The following is an 18,970-nucleotide window of genomic DNA, read 5'->3' as shown; positions in this document are numbered from 1 at the left end:
AACAAGGATCAGGGGCATACCAGGCACGAACGGCCTAACCGAACTGCCGCACTACCTCTGACGCCTTCTCACCACTCTATTACCTCACACCCTTGCTAAAAGGCTTACTCTAGAAGGCTACTTCCGCATCAACAAACCCAGGCAAGAGCCAGCGGCAGGACACCGAGACGTGATAGTCCGATGCCAATACCGGCTGGATAAAAGCCAAATAATGGCCGCAGTTTGGGGAAAAACCTTGTTTGAATTTGAATCCAAACAGCTAAGCTTCTTTCAGGATTTAACCAAGAACACACTAGTATGGAGGAAATCCCTTGGCCCAGTAACACACAGACTCAGAAAAGCTGTGGTGAAATACAGATGGACACTACGGAGAGCCCTCACTGTAGAGAAAAAAAAAAACGGCACTACCACTTGCTGAGCATCGCCTACCGACGCTGAAGTCTTTCTCCAAGCTCTGGGACTCTCAACAGGACCTGCAGCACCTGAGATGCCGACCACAACGCACACCTGGGACCCTGCACAAACTGCTCCCTTCATCCCCCGTACTAGAGGAAAATTGGGAGCCAACACCTGAACTGTTCCCACCAAGAGGGGCACACATGCCCAAGTATCTCTGCTCAACAATATTCTCACTGTTCCAGATTAGTTTTTGTTGTAGCAATCAATCCCTACACGCATACGTAGGGGTGGAGAGACAGCCATCAGCAGGACCATTCACATGCTCACTACCCACTTACTTTTACTCATGCTAAGACATAACAAACCTGCATCTAATTCATAATATACAGTATAACTGCACCCTGTACTCTACAGTCCATACCAACAGACATCGTAGTGTTGACTTCATGCTATTTGACATGTCTAACCAATAATCTCAGACTAACTGTTAAAGCCACTTAACCATACAGACATGTCTATCACGCATGTACTTACCTGTTCTTTAACATCAAAAACAAAAAAAGACGAAAAACAGGCTGTAATGTTCTGTTATTATCAGGTGTAGCACACCTATCAGGTCACATTAGCATAATGACGGCTTCCTGCTTAGATTAGCTGGTTTGGCTAGTGTTCGCTTGTACCGCCTGGGCAGATAATGACCTACCACTCACCCGGTCTAGGCTAAATAAAGCAGTTTTAGTGTATAGATCATTCCCCTGCAATTTCACTGCTCAATTCACTGTCATTTAGGAGTTAAATCATTTCGTTTCTGTTTATGCAGCCCTAGCCACACCTCCCCTGGCTATGATTGACAGAGCCTGCATGAAAAAAGACTGGTTTCACTTTCAAACAGATGTAATTTACCTTAAATAATTGTATCTCAATCTCTAAATTGAACTCTAATCATATACAGGAGGCTCTTGCAGGGTCTAGCAAGCTATTAACATAGCAGGGGATAAGAAAATCTTAATTAAACAGAACTTGCAATAAAGAAAGCCTAAATAGGGCTCTCTTTACAGGAAGTGTTTATGGAAGGCTGTGCAAGTCACATGCAGAGAGGTGTGACTAGGGTTCATAAACAAAGGGATTTCTCCCCTAAATGGCAGAGGATTGAGCAGTGAGGCTGCAGGGGCATGTTCTATACACCAAAACTGCTTCATAAAGCTAAAGTTGTTCAGGTGACTATAGTGTCCCTTTAAGATGCCAAGTCCATGCTGTATCTCACCCTTATGCTATGTTTTGTTTTATGATTCATTTTCATTTGTACCTAGTAAGAGATATCTTCCCTCTTTGGATTAAGGATTTTAGTTTAATCTTGTTTATTCTCATTAACAAAATGTGCAATGTTTTCGTGGCCACACAAATATTAGACTATGCCTGATGCTCAGTTTGCAGTAGCGGTCATGGCAGTGCAAACCTGCTTGTTTAACCTATGCACAAATAAAATAAAGAATTTAAAAAAAAAAAAAAAAAAAAAATGTGGGGAATACCTAAAACAAAATGTTTACTATAAATAAATGAAAACACCTCTTAAGAAAATGCCCTTCTATAAAGATAAATATCCTACGAATGTGTGAAATTTAAAACACGCTATCCCCAGATAACAAGCCAAACCAAACCAAAGCATTTTGACTCCTTACAATGGGGGAAAGTGGGATATTGAGGGGGGTTAGAGGGGAACAAGGCACTTCTGGTACCATAACTACAGTGAATTATAGTACTTTGAATGTTTCTTTAAACTCCTACAGCTGTTTACCATTTGCAGCTGCCAAGGACAAGTTCAGAACACAGTTCTCGACGGCTTGCATTGTAATGTGTAAACACTAACGGACAATGAAGCCCTTCCCCAGGAATGAAAGGGAGAGTACATCAGGAATATAAAAATATTAAAAAAGGAAAGCGGCATGGGTGAGAAGAGAGTACATGAGCAGGAAGAGAAAAGGACCTGAGCAAGGGGAGGGAAAGGACATGAATAGGAGAGGAACATCCAAGAAGTATGGTAAAGATGGTAAGGTGGGTATGACAAAAGGGAAATGATTAGGAAGAGGAAATAACTTGAAAGTGCAAAGATTAAAAGTGATATGGGATGGGATGCATACACGGACAGCCACACCATTAAAACCACACAGTGCCGTAATTGATTGGTTATTTAAGACTACATGATTAAGGCCGCATGGCCAAAAGTTGTGCCCTTGTTTTGACCTGCATTCCACAATAAAATGATCTTGTTCACCCTACGCTGTGCAGCCTGTGGCTCTTGACTTATGGATATATTTGGAGGCTAGCGGACATCTGCCACAGAGCTCCTGCGCTGATACCAGTGTGCAACACTCTATTACTTGTCTGAGTTCTTGAATTTCAGATGATTTAAGCAGGAAAAATGGGCAAGCGAAAAAGATCTGAATGAGATGGGAAATAAGGGAAATGCTGTTAGAGAAGGGATAACTCATAGGGAGAAAAGGGCACATGGTGAGAGGTAATATGCATGAGAAAAGAAAGGGACATAAGGGAAGAGGAGCGGAAAAGGGAAGAAGAGGCATGACAAATGATAAAAAAAAAAATAATTTTGGCATTTTAGTTCTTTAGTAGAGAGCTACCCAATTTGGTATCCTTATATTTGCCAATCCCACATAAGGAAACCAAATTAGTAACCACAAAACAGCTAAAAAAAATTATAATTAAGAAATGGGCTGTTTTCCTGTGTTTGTTATTTTCATTGCTATATCATATTTCTGGCAATACAGGTGAATGCGGCCCTCCATCTATACACAGACATGACAACAGGCACTGGTGTGCAAAAAGATGACCTCTGGTTTAAAGCCATAGAAAAAAAAAAAAAAAAACCTGCAGTTAATCAACTGCCCAGACAATCTTACTGGGGCCTAGTTAAAGAGGCGTCCTATGGTCCCCATAAATTGCAATACCCAGGAAACTCAAAATCCTATGAGGTTTCTTATGTATGGGTAGAAGCAGAAGAGCAGCTCCCTACCGTGTCTGGAATGGGCTGTGTGTGTTTCAAGAGAGATTATTTATGAACAGCTCTTTTTTTTACTGTATTGGAATTTAAAAGATATGTTTCATTTACACAAGACAAAGGAGGGACTACTTTAAAACAATAGCATACATCAATATGACATAATAGTCATAACAGACAATTAGTTGTATGAGACACATGACTGGGCAGTTAACTTAAATGGTTATGCATTATTTAGGAACGATAGAAAAAACAGGAGAGCTGGTGGAGTATATTTGTACGTCAAACAAGAGTTAAAGCCAAATATTAAAGGGACAATATAGTCACCAGAACAACTACAGATTGGAAAGGGCTTCAAAAACTGGGTGTTTTGGCTTATTTTGGATCAACAGCAAAAGCAGATGTGAGCAAGGTGGAACATGATGGGCACATGTCTTTTTTCAGCCTATGTAACAATACTTTGTCTCATGTAAATGCGGATGTTTGGCAATTTTAGCAAAAGACCCACCTGCATTATGAATGATGGCACCTTACTGCACAATACTGTCCTTGAAATTGTACTTAAATGCATGTAGCCTTATTGTGCCTACATATTTTGCACTGTAGGTTTAAAGCACTTTGTAACAAAGTAAGTCTTTGTTTACTTAAGAGTTAGGCATACGTTTAAAATAACGGAAAGTGGACAATTTGTTGTGTGCTGAAATATTAATTTGGTTAAAAAAAAAAAGTCCCTTATTTCTCTGGGTACTGTAGGCATTTTGAAAGAAAATGTCTTCAAATTGACAAAAGAATCCTACTTTATATAACAGGCTTACACACTACTGACATCCTGAATCAAAATAGAGTGTACATACTCAGCCTACGGACTGGCTTGTTTCACTGAACATTGCCATACGAAATTTCTGTTAAATGGCTGAGAACATAAATATGAATTTTCCAAATAATGTAAGCATCCAAACAGCTTGGGTGGTATAGATCATGCCTCTTCTGGATCAGTACTCAATTCCCTGCCATTTAGATCACTTTTGTTTCTGCATATCAGCCTTTACCATATCTCCTTTGACTGTGACTCACAGCTTCCATAAAAAAAATAAAAAGTTTCCAATGTGATCTTACAGCACACTAGGTTTACTTTAAAAGTTTGTATTACCTGCTCTGTTCACTGAAGTTTAAATCACACACACATAAGGATCCTGCAGGCACTAAAAGGCTGTAATTTAAATTAAACACAATAAACAAACAGTAAGACTAATAAAAGTCAATTTTAACATTAGATCTCTCTCTACAGGTGGAGCGTGGAGAAAAGCTTACGTGAGTCACAGCCAGGGGAGGTGTGGCTAGCGGCACAAAGAGGGGGTGATTTAACAACTACATAGCATAGACCAGTGCGCAGAGACTGTAGAGGCATTATCTATACAGCACAGCCAGTTCATTAAGCTAAAGTTGTTTTGGTGCTTAGTGTATCCCTTTAACCCCTTAAGGACCAAACTTCTGGAATAAAGGGGAATCATGACATGTCACGTGTCCTTAAGGGGTTAAAAACTAATTTTGACTAACTGTTCCTATACATTGTTGAATTAAGCCTCTTAACCTTTAATAATTTTGTCACAGCAAATATGTCAAATTTTACTTGATAAACCTCACCTCCTCGCACCTTTTCGGTGGTCCAGTGGCTAAGATATTCTGGAAGAACTTTTCCCATGTTACCACTTTCAGGGAACATCTGGATAACTTCAAGACCAGTTTGCCTCCCTGTAAAAAATGAGTGAAAAAGTTGCTAAAATGTTTTAGTTGCTGAATTTAAACACACATTATGTGCATTGCAATGAACCAGTGGTAATCTTACCTTTCCTTGCCAAAGCGCAAGCCAACTCACTTCCTAAAAACCCGCCCCCAATAATGGTGATGGAGTCAATTGAGGAGGAAAGGTTACTGAGGGAACGGAAATCTGATACCTGCACAAATAAGGGGAAAAAAGCATTATGGGATGACATTTCTTAAAATAGGATTCCCATCCAATTTCACAAATGTAATTACCCTTCTAAATAACGTGGTTCTCTGCATTACATTCTCTCCAGCACGTTCTATGGATGGGAGGTTTCTAGGAGTTCCTCCTATAAGAAGAATAGCACAATAAACATACGTTTAAAAAAATATTTTAAAGGGGCACTAAAACACAGTTAATAGATATTGACTTCATTAAAGAGACACTATTGTCACCAGAACAACTATAGTTTAATGTAGTTGTTCTAGTGTCAATAGAGAGTCCCTTTACCGGTCAAACACAGGTGTTTACATTGCTCCTTAGTGACACCTTTAGTGGCCACTCCTAAGTCGGCCACTAGAGGAGCTTCCTGGGTCAGTGCTGCACTGACGTTCAGTGTCTCCATGCTGATTGGCCAGGCCAGCGTACCGTTTGACCCAGCCCCGCCTCCTTGATGATCTCAACCAACCCATATTTTTTTTCCATATGGTAAAGCATTGTATTGGCTGAGATCATCATTCTGATAATGTCAGCTAAGGCGGCAGATCTGTGGAGCGGGGCAAGTGCCAGCGGACCCGCGAGACGCTGGACATCAGGTAAGTTTTGGTGGTTTTAACACTATGGGGTCAGGAATACACGTTTAGGTTTCTGACCCTATATTGTTTCTTTAATTTGCATGTTCAAATACCGACATTTTTTCTCTGAAAGTGCGCACGAGGCATGAAAAGTTTAAGAGCTAAAGAGGTTAAATCTATCTACCGTATATACTCGAGTATAAGCCGAGTTTTTCAGCACATTTTTTGTGCTGAAAAACCCCAACTCGGCTTATACTCGAGTCAATTGTCTGTATTATGGCAATTTGCATTGCCATAATACAGACTGGGGGCTGTGGGGGCTGCAGAGAGATGTTACTTACCTTTCCTGCAGCTCCTGTCAGCTCTCTCCTCCTCCGCCGGTCCGTTCAGCTCTTCTGTCAGCTCACAGTGTAAATCTCGCGAGAGCCGCGGCTCTCGCGAGATTTACACTGGGAGCTGACCGAGGTGCTGAACGGACCGGCAGAGGAGGAGAGAGCTGACAGGAGCTGCAGGAAAGGTAAGTAACATCTCTCTGCAGCCCCCACAGCCCCCTCCTACACAGTGCCCATCCACTGGACCACCAGGGAAGGAGAGCCCCCCTCCCTGGCCAGCTAGCAAGCAGGGAGGGGGGACAAAAAATGTATATATATTAATAATAAAAAAAATAAAAAATAAAATAAAAATAATAAAATAAAAAATAATAATAAAATAAAAAAATAATAAAAAAAATGTAATGAAACAAAAAAAAAATTAAAATAATAATTAAAAAATAAAAATGCCCACCCCCCACCAAGGCTCTGCATCACACTCTGCATTACACACACACATACACACACTGCATTCATGCACACACACTGCATTCATGCACACACTGCACTCATACACACACACTGCACTCATACACACACACTGCACTCATACACACACACTGCACTCATACACACACTGCACTCATACACACACACTGCACTCATACACACACACTGCACTCATACACACACACTGCACTCATACACACACACTGCACTCATACACACACACTGCACTCATACACACACACTGCACTCATACACACACACACACTGCACTCATACACACACACACACTGCACTCATACACACACACACTGCACTCATACACACACACTGCACTCATACACACACACTGCACTCATACACACACACTGCACTCATACACAGCATTCTCATACACACACACTGCACTCATACACAGCATTCTCATACACACACACTGCACTCATACACACAGCATTCTCATACACACACACACTGCATTCATATACACACACTGCATTCATATACACACACTGCATTCATACACACACTGCATTCATACACACACTGCATTCATACACACACTGCATTCTCATACACACACACTGCATTCTCATACACACACACTGCATTCTCATACACACACACTGCATTCTCATACACACACTGCATTCATTATATACACACACTGTAAATAAATATTCAATTAATATAATTTTTTAAGGATCTAATTTTATTTAGAAATTTACCAGCAGCTGCTGCATTTCCCACCCTAGTCTTATACTCGAGTCAATAAGTTTTCCCAGTTTTTTGGGGTAAAATTAGGGGCCTCGGCTTATATTCGGGTCGGCTTATACTCGAGTATATACGGTAATTCTCTCCCCAGTGGTTATTTGCCATTTATAATTTTTTTTCAAATGTATGTGTCAATAAAAGCATTAGGTAATGTTATCTCGATATTCTCTCTTGGGGGACAAGCAATTTTTGCTATTTCAATAAGGACAGTTTTTGTAAAAATAAGAAAGCTTGCCAACTTCGTAATGCCCCCATTGTAATTTACATCCTGCCTTTTTTAGTACAGACCAGCTATAGTACTTAACAGTACTGATCTCTAAGGTGCATCAATCTAGGATAGCACTTTTTAAATAGACATGTGCAGGGAGGAATTTAGAATTATAACCAGTATTTCAGTTGTAATTGCTTCCTTCTACCCCTCCCCCATCTGTCAGTTTAGAGTGCCAGAGAAGGAAGGTTTACATGGAAGAGAGAAGAGAGGAGGCAGCGAGAACTATACTGCCTGCTGATCAACCAGCAATAAGAGGACATGGTGGATCTGTGATCCCGGTCTGTGCATTAACGGGTGTCTGTGAGCACTGATGGGCAGGAGGGTGCGGTCTTTGGTTACCTGTATGTGTCTGTGGCTATGGGGTGTCCATGTATTTACAAATAGGAAATATGCATTTATTTTTTTAGTATTAGAACTACATTTGCTTTGGCGTGGGGTAAATCTAATAAACAACACTTTCATAGGACAGTGCCGGGTAGGAGTGGGTCTTTGTGTCAAATTGATTGAAACTGAACCAGGACTGAGAACACAGACTGCTAGAACCAAAATCTCTATGATTGGCTCATCTAGTCTGCCCAATTTTCTAAATAGTTTTATTAGTCCCTGGCCTTATTTTATATCGAAGATGTGCTCAAATGACATTGCATTTCTTCTGAATTCTGCCTGGGTCTGATATGCAAAGCAGGGCCATTCTACTCTATGTGGTCCTGCACTGGATGTACTTTAAGCTTCAGAGACATGGGCATGGGATGCCAGAGTGTCTCAGTAAGCCTGGTACTATAAACTCTACAGTGAGCTGTAGTGGTTTCAATGCTTGGAGTGCTACTTTATTCTGACACCAAACAAACTTGCAACGTACCTGTGGCAATTAAACACTTTTCATATGAGATGAGAGTACCATCGTCCAGTTTAACCTTGTTCTCTCGTACATCCATGTGTACAACCTGTAATAAAAAAAATGTATTTACGTACAATCATCTTTCCTGCCTTATTGTAACATCCAAAAAGATCAATGCAACTTCCTGAGCAATAACAAAATGAAACAAAGGATTATTAATCCTCACCTTCTTTCCAGTGAGAACTGAAACCCCTCCATGTTCAGAAGACATAAGTTCTTCAGGAGACACATAGAAGGAGGATGGCTGGAAGAAAATACTAAGAAAGAAAAGCAGGGATCAACAAAATATGTATACAGCATGTAATTGTGCATAATAGCCACATGGCAGTTTTGGTTCCATTGACAATTTTTTTTTTTTTTTTGAGCATTCATCCTATATCTTCCTTCCTATTTCTACCTCCTCTCCTTGCCATTCCACTGTTTGAAGCGCAATGTTTCAGACACATCAGGATCATCAGAAAACCACAGTTCCTTAGAAAGAGGTGGGCGCATGTAGGGAAGATCAAGTTCATCTGATATTATCAGGACCTGGGAAAAAATATTTATATTTTTAAACATGCTGGTTATGCAGATAAGTAAAGTACATAATATTTAAAAATAACAAAAACTCCCTCCTCCCTCTATAACTTAAAAGGAACATTATAGTGTCAGGAACACAAACATGTATTCCTGACCCTATAGTGTTAAAACCACGATCTAGCACCCTGGACCTCCCTGTGCAGCACTGAACCAGAAAGCACCTCTAGGAGCAATCTGAGGAGTGGCCACTGGAGGTGTCACTAAGCTGTAATGTAAACACTGTCTTTTCTCTGAAAAAAGACTGTTTACTGGAAAAAGCCTGCAAGGACGAAATATACTCACCAGAACAACTACAATAATATGTTGTTCTGGTGACTATAGGGTCTCTTTAAATAGGGTTTTGTTTTTAATTCTAATTAAAACATCATTGCATATGAAAGACTTGTACACTTGTGATCTTGTATGTAATGTATATGTTATCAGGCATGTGTAAAATATGCATTTATAGCGACTGACTAAAAAATAAATATCTAATGTGCACTTGAAACTACATATTTATTGTAGGAATATATATTTTCCTGGATATATCCATGGCAGCACTACGTATGGGTATAGCTCCTCCCCTTCTCAAATTGGACAGGAACCACCTCCTAATTAAAAAAAGACTTCCTCCCATGTCCCTTCAGTCTTTTTTTCCTGTCCACTTTTCATGGACAAATGGAATGTTTTACCTCCTCTTTTTTTATTTTGTGGCTTACTCGGGTCTAATTGTACCCATAGCCCATGGGGAGTTCAGTCTCTCTCCCCATGGAAGCCTCAGGACACGGCGCCTCACTATGGGCGACCCCCTGGAGGATTCTCCCCTCATTGACCCATTGTGGTGGTAATTCCAAAAAAAAAGGGTACACCTACCTGCTGCATTTGTTCTGGGCTTCTTGGCTTTCCCATGGTTGGATCCTGTCCTGTTGGTGATGTAAGTGGCAGTTCCTTAAAGATTTCTGCCTGACCGGGGGGGGCCTTTTTCTTTTTCTTCCGCTTTTAGCTTCTTTTCCCGATAGGTGTTCTCTGGGTTTCACGTTCCGGTTTTGGAACGCATAGTGGAACGCACGCCGAATGTGCCAGTCGTCTTTCCAGGACTTCCGTTTTTCGTCACTTCCGGGTTGTTCGGCCCATCGTGTTCCTCACTCCGGTCGTGGAACGCCAGAAAGAAATCTACTTTGTCAGCTTATTATCGGATAAGGGACATCTTCTGTAGCTAGTGTATGGCACATAAAATTTCTCCTTTGTCCACCGGTATCAGTGACGTCTTTCAATTTTTGCAAGATGGATTTGATAAGGGGCTGAGCTTCAGCTCCTTGAAAGTACAGATTTCAGCTCTTTCTGCTCAGCTGGATCGGAAATTGGCATTTGATCCGGATATGGGAAGGTTTCTTCAACCCATTCTCAAGCTACGCCCTCCTATAAGGTTTTGCTCCCCTCCTTGGGATTTACCTCTGGTTTTGCAGACCTTGTTTGGTACTCCATTCGAATCCTTAGATAATATTTCGCTGCTAACTAACATTGAAAACTTTTCTTCTAGTTGCACTGACCTCCGGTAAAAGAATTTCAGAGCTTGCAGCTCTTTCCTGCGAATCTCCATTTTTAATTCTACAGGAAGACAGTTATTCTTCGTACGGTTCCAGCATTCAGACCTAAAGTGGTATCCGCATTTCATATAAATCAGGACATCATCTTTCCAGCCTTTTTCCCTCATCTGAAGAAGAGAAGTGGCATTGTTTGGATCTGGTGCATTGTTTGTCTGTTTACCTGAATCGTACTTCTGATATAAGAAAATCCTCTAATCTGTTCATTCCTACAGGATCCAATAGGGGTCAGGCTGCTTATTCAACTTCTATTGGGCGATGGATAATCTCAGCCATTAGTCGGCTTCTGGGGTTCCAGTTCCACCAGGTCTTCAAAAGCTCATTCCACCAGATCATTGGCCTCTTCATGGGCAGCTGCAGCCAACATTTCTCCGGACCACATTTGTTCAGCAGCAACATGGTCCTCCTTTAACACATTTAGTCATCACTATCAGCTGGACGTAGTTCGTTCCTCTACCATGGAATTTGGTAGAAGTGTCCTCTCCACTGCCTTATAGTTGATTTGTCAATAAAGAGTTGTAATTTGCATTGTAATTTGACTTGGGCGGTTTTTGGTTATTTTTATTTCCCCCTCCCTTGTACCTTTCGGCTTGGGTATAACCCATACGTAGTGCTGGCATGTATATATCCGGGGGAAACCGAAAATTTACACCATACTCACCGATATTTTCTTTTCCCAGATATATGCCATGGCAGCACTACGGTTCCACACTTTTCTAATTTTTGTGTTGTTTCGTGGCTTTAAGCTAAGACTGAAGGGACGTGGGAGAAAGTCTATTTTATTAATTAATTAGGAGGTGGTTCCTGTCCAATTGAGAAGGGGAGGAGCTATACCCATACGTCGTGCTGCCATGGCATATATCCGGGAAAAGAAAATATCGGTGAGTATGGTGTAAATTTTCTGATATATATATCTATCTATCTATATCTATATCTATATCTATATTATTATCCTCATTATATAGAGCGATACGTACCATGAGGTATTAATATTTTTCCACTTATTATATTCACCCGGTATAGATTGTTTCGATATCTATTTCGATATCTATTTTTCGATATTTAGTATGTACACTAGTATTATATATAGTGGTAGTATATCCCACATTGCAAAGTATGTTATTCACACTGGTGATATTTATACAGGGGTATATTTATAACTACGAGCTCATTGATTTTGTTCATGATTGTGAACTGTGTCACAGCGGTACACACATTTTTGACACTGCACTTGGGTCATATATACCACTAAACATTTATGGCCATTCATCACATTCACTATTTAGTTCTGTATTATTGCGGAACATACACCGTTTCTTGGATTCTGTAAATATATCTTTCTATTCCAACACATGTTTAAGATTATACAGTATGTGTGATTTAGGTTATAGATTTTGGGCACATTGGTGTCAAGAAGGTGTATCTCTGTATGATAGCACACTGTCTAAAACCTTTCACCATTTCTTTGCCCAGCCTGCAGACTGTGGACACAACATGTTGCTTAGCAACTATAGATAAATGGCACGTCACAGCACGTATCACGTGCACGTATAGTGGGAGGAGCCTCAGCGGGTGTGCGCGCGCATACCCGGAAGGGCTATAGTACACGGTCCACACGTTTTCACTGCACCTGGGTGAGTTTTACCAATCAGATTTACCTATATATTGTTGGTATGTTGTCATTGTATTTATTGTTTCCTGACATTATTCATGGCAGCATTTGCTCATGGGTTAGCTCCTCCCCTCACAGCAGAAAGGACAGGAAATAGAACTCTGAAACTGGTATAAATAGATCCTCCCCTTCCCATCAGGCAGTCTTTTTTCCTGTCCTTCACATTTAGGAGGTTTGTGTGGTGAGCATTTAGGTAAGTTTATACATGAAAGGATGCTTGGTGCAAAAGAGTGCTGATAATGCAAGGAGGCATTGTGAAAAAAGAGTGCTGTTAATGCAATGAGGCATTGTGAAAAAGAGTGCTAATAATGGATATCCTGGCTGTATAAAGTCTGCTGGAATTTCACAGTCCTGAAGACAGAGAAATATCCAAGGTAAGAGAACTTTCCTGGGTGACTGATTGCAGTACACACATGTATATGATAGGTTTTAAAAACCTAACTCTAAGTCCACACACACTTGTTTCTATCAAGATATGTGGCATTGATTGCTGTTATCTGTGCATTATTGCAAATAAGCAGGCTTTTCCAGAAAGTGGAAGAATATACTGCATATGAGACCACGGGGCCTCAGTATCCATACATAATCTGGTGGTGGTGGTACAGCATCGGTATGTTTTCACTTTATGCTCTAACGTATGAACAGTGTGTCCAGTATATGCTCCATGTATGGGTTACTATAAGGACACGGCCTCAGTATATGTATCCACTATATGCTCTATGTAGGAGTTACTAGGATACGGCCTCAGTATATGATCCGCTATATGGTCTATATAAGAGTTACTGTGAGTACCCCGCCTCAGTATAGTATCCTCTATATGATATATATATATATATATATATATATATATATATATATATAGGAGTTTCTATTGAGACACAGCCTCAGTATATGTATCCACTATATGCTCTGTGTGAGTTTCTATGGGGACAGCCTCAGTATATGTATCCACTATATGCTCTGTGTGAGTTTCTATGGGGACAGCCTCAGTATATGTATCCATTATAGGCTCTATGCATGAGTTACAATGAGGACGCAGCCTCAGTTTATGTATACACTATATGCTCTATGTGTGTTACTGTGAGGGCACAGCCTCAGTATTGGTATCCACTATAGGATATATATATGAGTTACTATGGAGACACAGCCTCAGTTTATGTATGCACTATATGCTCTGTGTATGAATTACTATGAGGACACTGCCTCAGTATATTTATCTACTATAGGCCATATGTATGAGTTACTGTGAGGACACAGCCTCAGTGTATGTACCCACTATAGGCTCTGTGTATGAGTTACTATGAGGACATAGCCTCAGTATATATATCCACTATAGGCTCTGTGTGTGAGTTACGATGAGGACACAGCCTCAGTATATATATCCACTATATGCTCTATGTATGAGTTGATCGTAAGTATCTGCCTCAGTTTGTGTTCATTTGCTCTGAAAACAGAGCCTCAGTATATGTCCTCTACATGCTCGAATTGTAAGTTGGTGTGGACATTGCTTCAGTGGATCTGTTCACTATATGCTTGATATATTAGTGGAAACACAATATATGTAAATTATTTAAGACACATCCTCTGAGTCCACTCTGATAATGGTTCTATGTGTGGGTTATTAGTCACAACCTAAGTATATGTGAGTGCTATATGTGCATGAAGTTCTGTTGAAAACACAGCCTCAATTTATCTCACTCATATAATCTTAATATGGGTGCAGGCACATTGTCACTGTATATAGCAAAGGTAGGCTATGTATGATTACTGTTTAAACAGACTCAGTATATGTAACTGATATATATGTGCATAGGGTGCTGTTAAGAAACATCCACAATGTATGTGTTTCATATATTCTGATGCAGGTTGGTATTATTATATAACCCCAATTTATTCACAGCCTTGGTAGATTTAATATATACAAATGATCTAAGGTCTGTTTTGCGCTGAAATGTAATACAGCCCAATTCTAGCAAATGCACTGTTGTACTGGGTAAGTAACTAGTGCCTACTGTGGATTCTCTATTTCAGTTTTTAATGAAGTAGATAAGGAAACATGCTGCTTTTTGGCTTTGTATTAGATTCCTTCTCCCACAGGTGTTTCAGTATAAGCAATTAACATATTTTACCACTTCAGATGGATTGCAGGTGTTTCTGAACCTTTCTGAGTGCCTCTCACAGGAGAGAAGGAGACCTGCATTTCCAAAATGGAGCATGGTACTGTTTAACAAATTTAAGGCCTTTTTGTGTGCACTCCTATGTATTTATACATGAGACCATTTCTCAAAAGTTTTTCTATTGCCAGATATCCTTTCCTCTCTTATCAAGATAGGGAATGTTTTCTTTTTTTTTTTCTTTCAATTTTGGTGGCAATGTGTAACCTTCAAATATATGCTGTTACTGATGCACAGCTTAGTAGTTCATGCTGGTTGCAGGAGCACAAATTGGGCTATTAATCGTTCTCATAAGTAGGTAACTCTGAAGCCATTACCTGATTTAAAAGCTGTTCATATTGGCTTGTTTCTCTCCTGGTCTTAACTTTAGTATCATTTTATTTTTACGCAAACTTCTACTCTGAAGAATTCACTGGTCTGGTTTGTGATTTTTATTCAGTTTCTTGCTCTATTCCCTGGAATTGGTTTAACATTCTTTAGAACTGAGTACATTTCCTTAAGACATAATCCTTATAATTTGGAGAATGTACTAATTTTTTTTATGCAGTATTCTCTCTTATCCCTTGGGGACCTGAGAGTTTGGCAATCCCTTTAGGATATGTCAGGGGTGGCATGCATTTGGTTCATAAGGAATTATTTGTTCAGAATTTTCTGACAAGATTCCCCTGTTGTGAAGGGGAATATTATAATTTCCTTTCTGCAATTAAAGGTATTCTTTTGGGCTCATATGATCCAGGTAAGTTTTCGATACTTGGTATTGCAAGTATTTTAATTGACACTGGGAGGTCTAGTCCAATGGGCCATTCTACCAGGTTTACTATTTCAGGTAAAATTCACCTGCTACCAGAACAAGAGAGGTAACTCCTTAACAGGTAACTCCATTACGGTCCTCTCTCCTGATATTCATGGGGATTCTTCTAGGGGTCCTTATATGTGGAATTTGCAACCAATGTATGGCTTTAAGTGGTTGATTCATCCTACATAAAATAATGTAATGCAGCTTGTTGATGACAAACATTTGACTGATATGTTTTTACATGGTCTCTGTACCTAGATCGGTATAAGTTATGGTCACTCCTAACATTGCATTGATGTAATACTTGTGGATTATATACTTGTATTGGTGTTGATATCTTACAGATAATACAAACTGCTTATTATCGCCATAGGCTCTGCCACTAGTATTTCATCACTATATGAAGATAAGGTAAGAGTAAGTAAGCGGTTGTTTATTCTCATAAGGATAACTGAATATCCTCTACTATCCTGCTTATTATGTGTCGGTTACCACAATGGATCATGTGCCTCTGGTTACCACCTTCTCATCAGTATCCTGCCAATTACATTTCTCCTACTTATGTTACACAACTGTCTCTAATAAATTTGATTATACTGTTTGGCATAATCTGTACTATTTACAATATGTTTCTTTGAATGTAGGTACTGATGTGATTAATCCTTAACTAATCTGTATATGATTCTTCTTGCCTTTGCCTAGTAATGTCATTGGTTTATACCTCTCCTGTGACTGATCATTACTGTATCAATTCATCCACGGTGTGAGGTATTGTTGTGAGCCTGATTTTGATTATATATATATATATATATATTCGTTATTGCAGTGTTTTAATAACACTTATTTCTCTACTAGGCTCTGCCTCTTTCTGACAGGCAGGTATTGATTTGTTTCCTGTATCCACAGGTAAGTAGTTCACAAGGCAAGAGGAAGCAGTGTGAACAGTCCTTAATAATTACATCCAGGAAGTAATTGGATTCTCAGTGTAATTCTCCCCGTGTTGAAAAGCATGGTGTGTCTGTTCTCATCCAACATTCTGTTATGCCTTTGTCAAGGTTCTGATCTGATGAGGTCATCAATTTGGTTTTAAATTTTATATCAAAATGGCATTATCCTTATCTAACTTAGGCTATCATGGCCTTAATTCCTTTCGGACTCTATCATTATTCAGGATATTTCAGATATTGAATGCCAGGAGATTGCTGACCTTGCAGCCTCTAGGTTAATTTACTTGTCTGAGCAGAATGTATGACAATATCCTATGGATGTCTTGTTTGGCTTTTTTAAAGTCTTCTAAAATGTATGCAGCTCAATAATGGTTTTATATCTATTAGCTGTTTTTGAACTCTGTCCCTCCCTCTATATATACTGCTTGGGTAATCCCCATGAGTAAATGCTGCCATGAATAATGTTAGGAAAAAAGGAAAATTTGCTTCATACTTACCGTAATTTTCTTTTTCTGATCATTATTCATGGCAGCATTACGGTCCCACCCATATACTATAAGATGTGATGCTAGTTACTAAGACTGCCTGATGGGAAGGGGGAGGATCTATTTATACCAGTTTCAGAGTTCTATTTCCTGTCCTTTCTGCTGTGAGGGGAGGAGCTAACCCATGAGTAAATGCTGCCATGAATAATGATCAGAAAAAGAAAATTACGGTAAGTATGAAGCAAATTTTCCTTTTTCTGTTACCCTGAGGAAAGTCCCGAGCGGGGACTGAAACGTTGGTCTCTTTTTTAACTCTTTTTTCAATAAAATTTGGATTTTTACAAGTCCGGTGAGCGGCAGTTTTTTGCAGCAATATTTCCATTGGAGTTCATGCCTGGCACCCGGCGCAGTGGATACATAATTAAGCGTGAGTGCGGGGGATTATCAAATGTTTTATATCTATATCTATATAGATATATATGACTGCATATCTCATTGTATTTTGTGTAACACCCTTTAGAGATTCTGGTTTATGCACGGAGAATGTAAGTGCACCTCTTTCTGATGAGAGTATCTTTGTAGTATAAGAATTAATTTGGTGGTGTATGGAAACATGAAACTACAGACACTTACTCTAGATCCTGGATCTTTTGCACGTATGGATCGAGCAGCGGCAAAAGAGGCTGTGCCTCCACCAATCAGAATGTAAGGAACATGAGTTAACACTGCACTGGTTGTAGGTGCCTTCTCTTGACCTAAATATTAACAATAGTTAGTAATGTGGTTGATTTCCAACACACAAAATTAAATGAAATTATGAATGCGGAGTCTAAAATTTCCACCTACTTGTTTCTATTTCACCTTGCGATTCCGCTTTTTCTCCAGTTTGTGTAGCATCCTCTTTCGATCCTAAGTAAAGAGCAAATGGATTGTCAACTAAAGCTCATCTTAAATTGTTCTCACTTCCCCATTGGATAGTACTTTTTCCCTCACCTGTCGTTTTCAAATCTTCATGTTTCCCTAGCAAAAGAGAGATATTATATGGCAAGCATTGGAACACAGATACCACTGGACATATGTCTCCTTCTCCCCACACATACCAGTTGCTGCGATGAACCCAAAGACCAAACATACAAAAGATGCAATTTGATTACATTGCTATTGTTCAGAAATCCATACACACAGTCTTTACCTTCAAAGCTGGTGGAGAAAGACACAATTCTTTCCTTAAATCTGTCTCTGTCCTTACGGAGGGTTATATAAACCTGAAATAAAGAATATATTGCATAGTACCCAACACCAATCTTGCCATTGTATTTATTTAAGATGCGACCTACGAGCACACTTACATAGACTCCTCCACCTAGTGTTGTAAGTCCAACAACCAGGGCATAAAGCAAGCCATCTCCTTTTGGTTGTGAATAATTAGATGTACCCCCTGAACATCTAAAGGTTTGTTGAGGTGTTGGTAATGAATGATTAAGAATAAATCCTGAAACGAACAACAGAATAAAGATAAATCCTTCACGAAAAACTACAAGCAGTATTACTCAACAAGGTATGACATTTGAGTGATTTAAAGGGGCTCCATGATAAATGTCAAATTTTAGATCCCCCAGGTAGGTGTCTCCTGACTGACCTGGAATATTTTTTCCTAGTTCGTCTATTTAGTTCTACAATTTGAAATGCACATTGAATACTCGAAAATACATTCTACATTCGAAAAAAACACCTGAAGGACAAGCACACTGAACATAGAAAGGACGGACAAACAAGTAAAAAGCCCAGACAATACAAAGCTGTATATCACCGAGGACTGTGGCAACCTCTCACCCTTCCTGGACGGCAATCTCGGTCTCACTTGATTAAAAAATCTTGCTGCTAACAGCCCTGGGGCAAACATCCTGCGAGCCGCCATGACTGTGACCGCTCTACGCGTGTCAGACTCCCTTCGATTACGTTTTTAGAAGTTGTCAAAGCGCACAGGCGGCCATGTTTGATAAGG

General features: G+C 39.7%; 1 protein-coding gene across 1 annotated transcript in view; it reads right to left on the bottom strand.

The window, feature by feature from the left end:
- LOC134573028 (apoptosis-inducing factor 1, mitochondrial-like) overlaps window positions 1–18,953 on the bottom strand; it is a 38,732-nt gene extending 19,779 nt beyond the window's left edge. Inside the window, exons 1-12 of the mRNA XM_063432390.1 lie at window positions 18,799–18,953; window positions 18,315–18,457; window positions 18,158–18,230; window positions 17,959–17,985; window positions 17,812–17,874; window positions 17,599–17,720; window positions 9,127–9,257; window positions 8,896–8,986; window positions 8,691–8,775; window positions 5,450–5,526; window positions 5,259–5,367; window positions 5,057–5,164 (exon numbers count right to left, since the gene is read on the bottom strand). Coding sequence (XP_063288460.1) covers window positions 5,057–5,164; window positions 5,259–5,367; window positions 5,450–5,526; window positions 8,691–8,775; window positions 8,896–8,986; window positions 9,127–9,257; window positions 17,599–17,720; window positions 17,812–17,874; window positions 17,959–17,985; window positions 18,158–18,230; window positions 18,315–18,457; window positions 18,799–18,883 — 1,114 coding nt within the window. The 5' untranslated portion in view covers window positions 18,884–18,953. The remainder of the gene's footprint in view (window positions 1–5,056; window positions 5,165–5,258; window positions 5,368–5,449; window positions 5,527–8,690; window positions 8,776–8,895; window positions 8,987–9,126; window positions 9,258–17,598; window positions 17,721–17,811; window positions 17,875–17,958; window positions 17,986–18,157; window positions 18,231–18,314; window positions 18,458–18,798) is intronic.
- Between the last annotated feature and the right edge of the window lie 17 nt (window positions 18,954–18,970).

The sequence above is a fragment of the Pelobates fuscus genome, chromosome 9 (genome assembly GCF_036172605.1).
Source record: "Pelobates fuscus isolate aPelFus1 chromosome 9, aPelFus1.pri, whole genome shotgun sequence".
NCBI lineage: Eukaryota > Metazoa > Chordata > Amphibia > Anura > Pelobatidae > Pelobates > Pelobates fuscus.
Note: the sequence above shows the minus strand (reverse complement) of the source record. Positions and strands in the feature narration are given on the sequence as shown.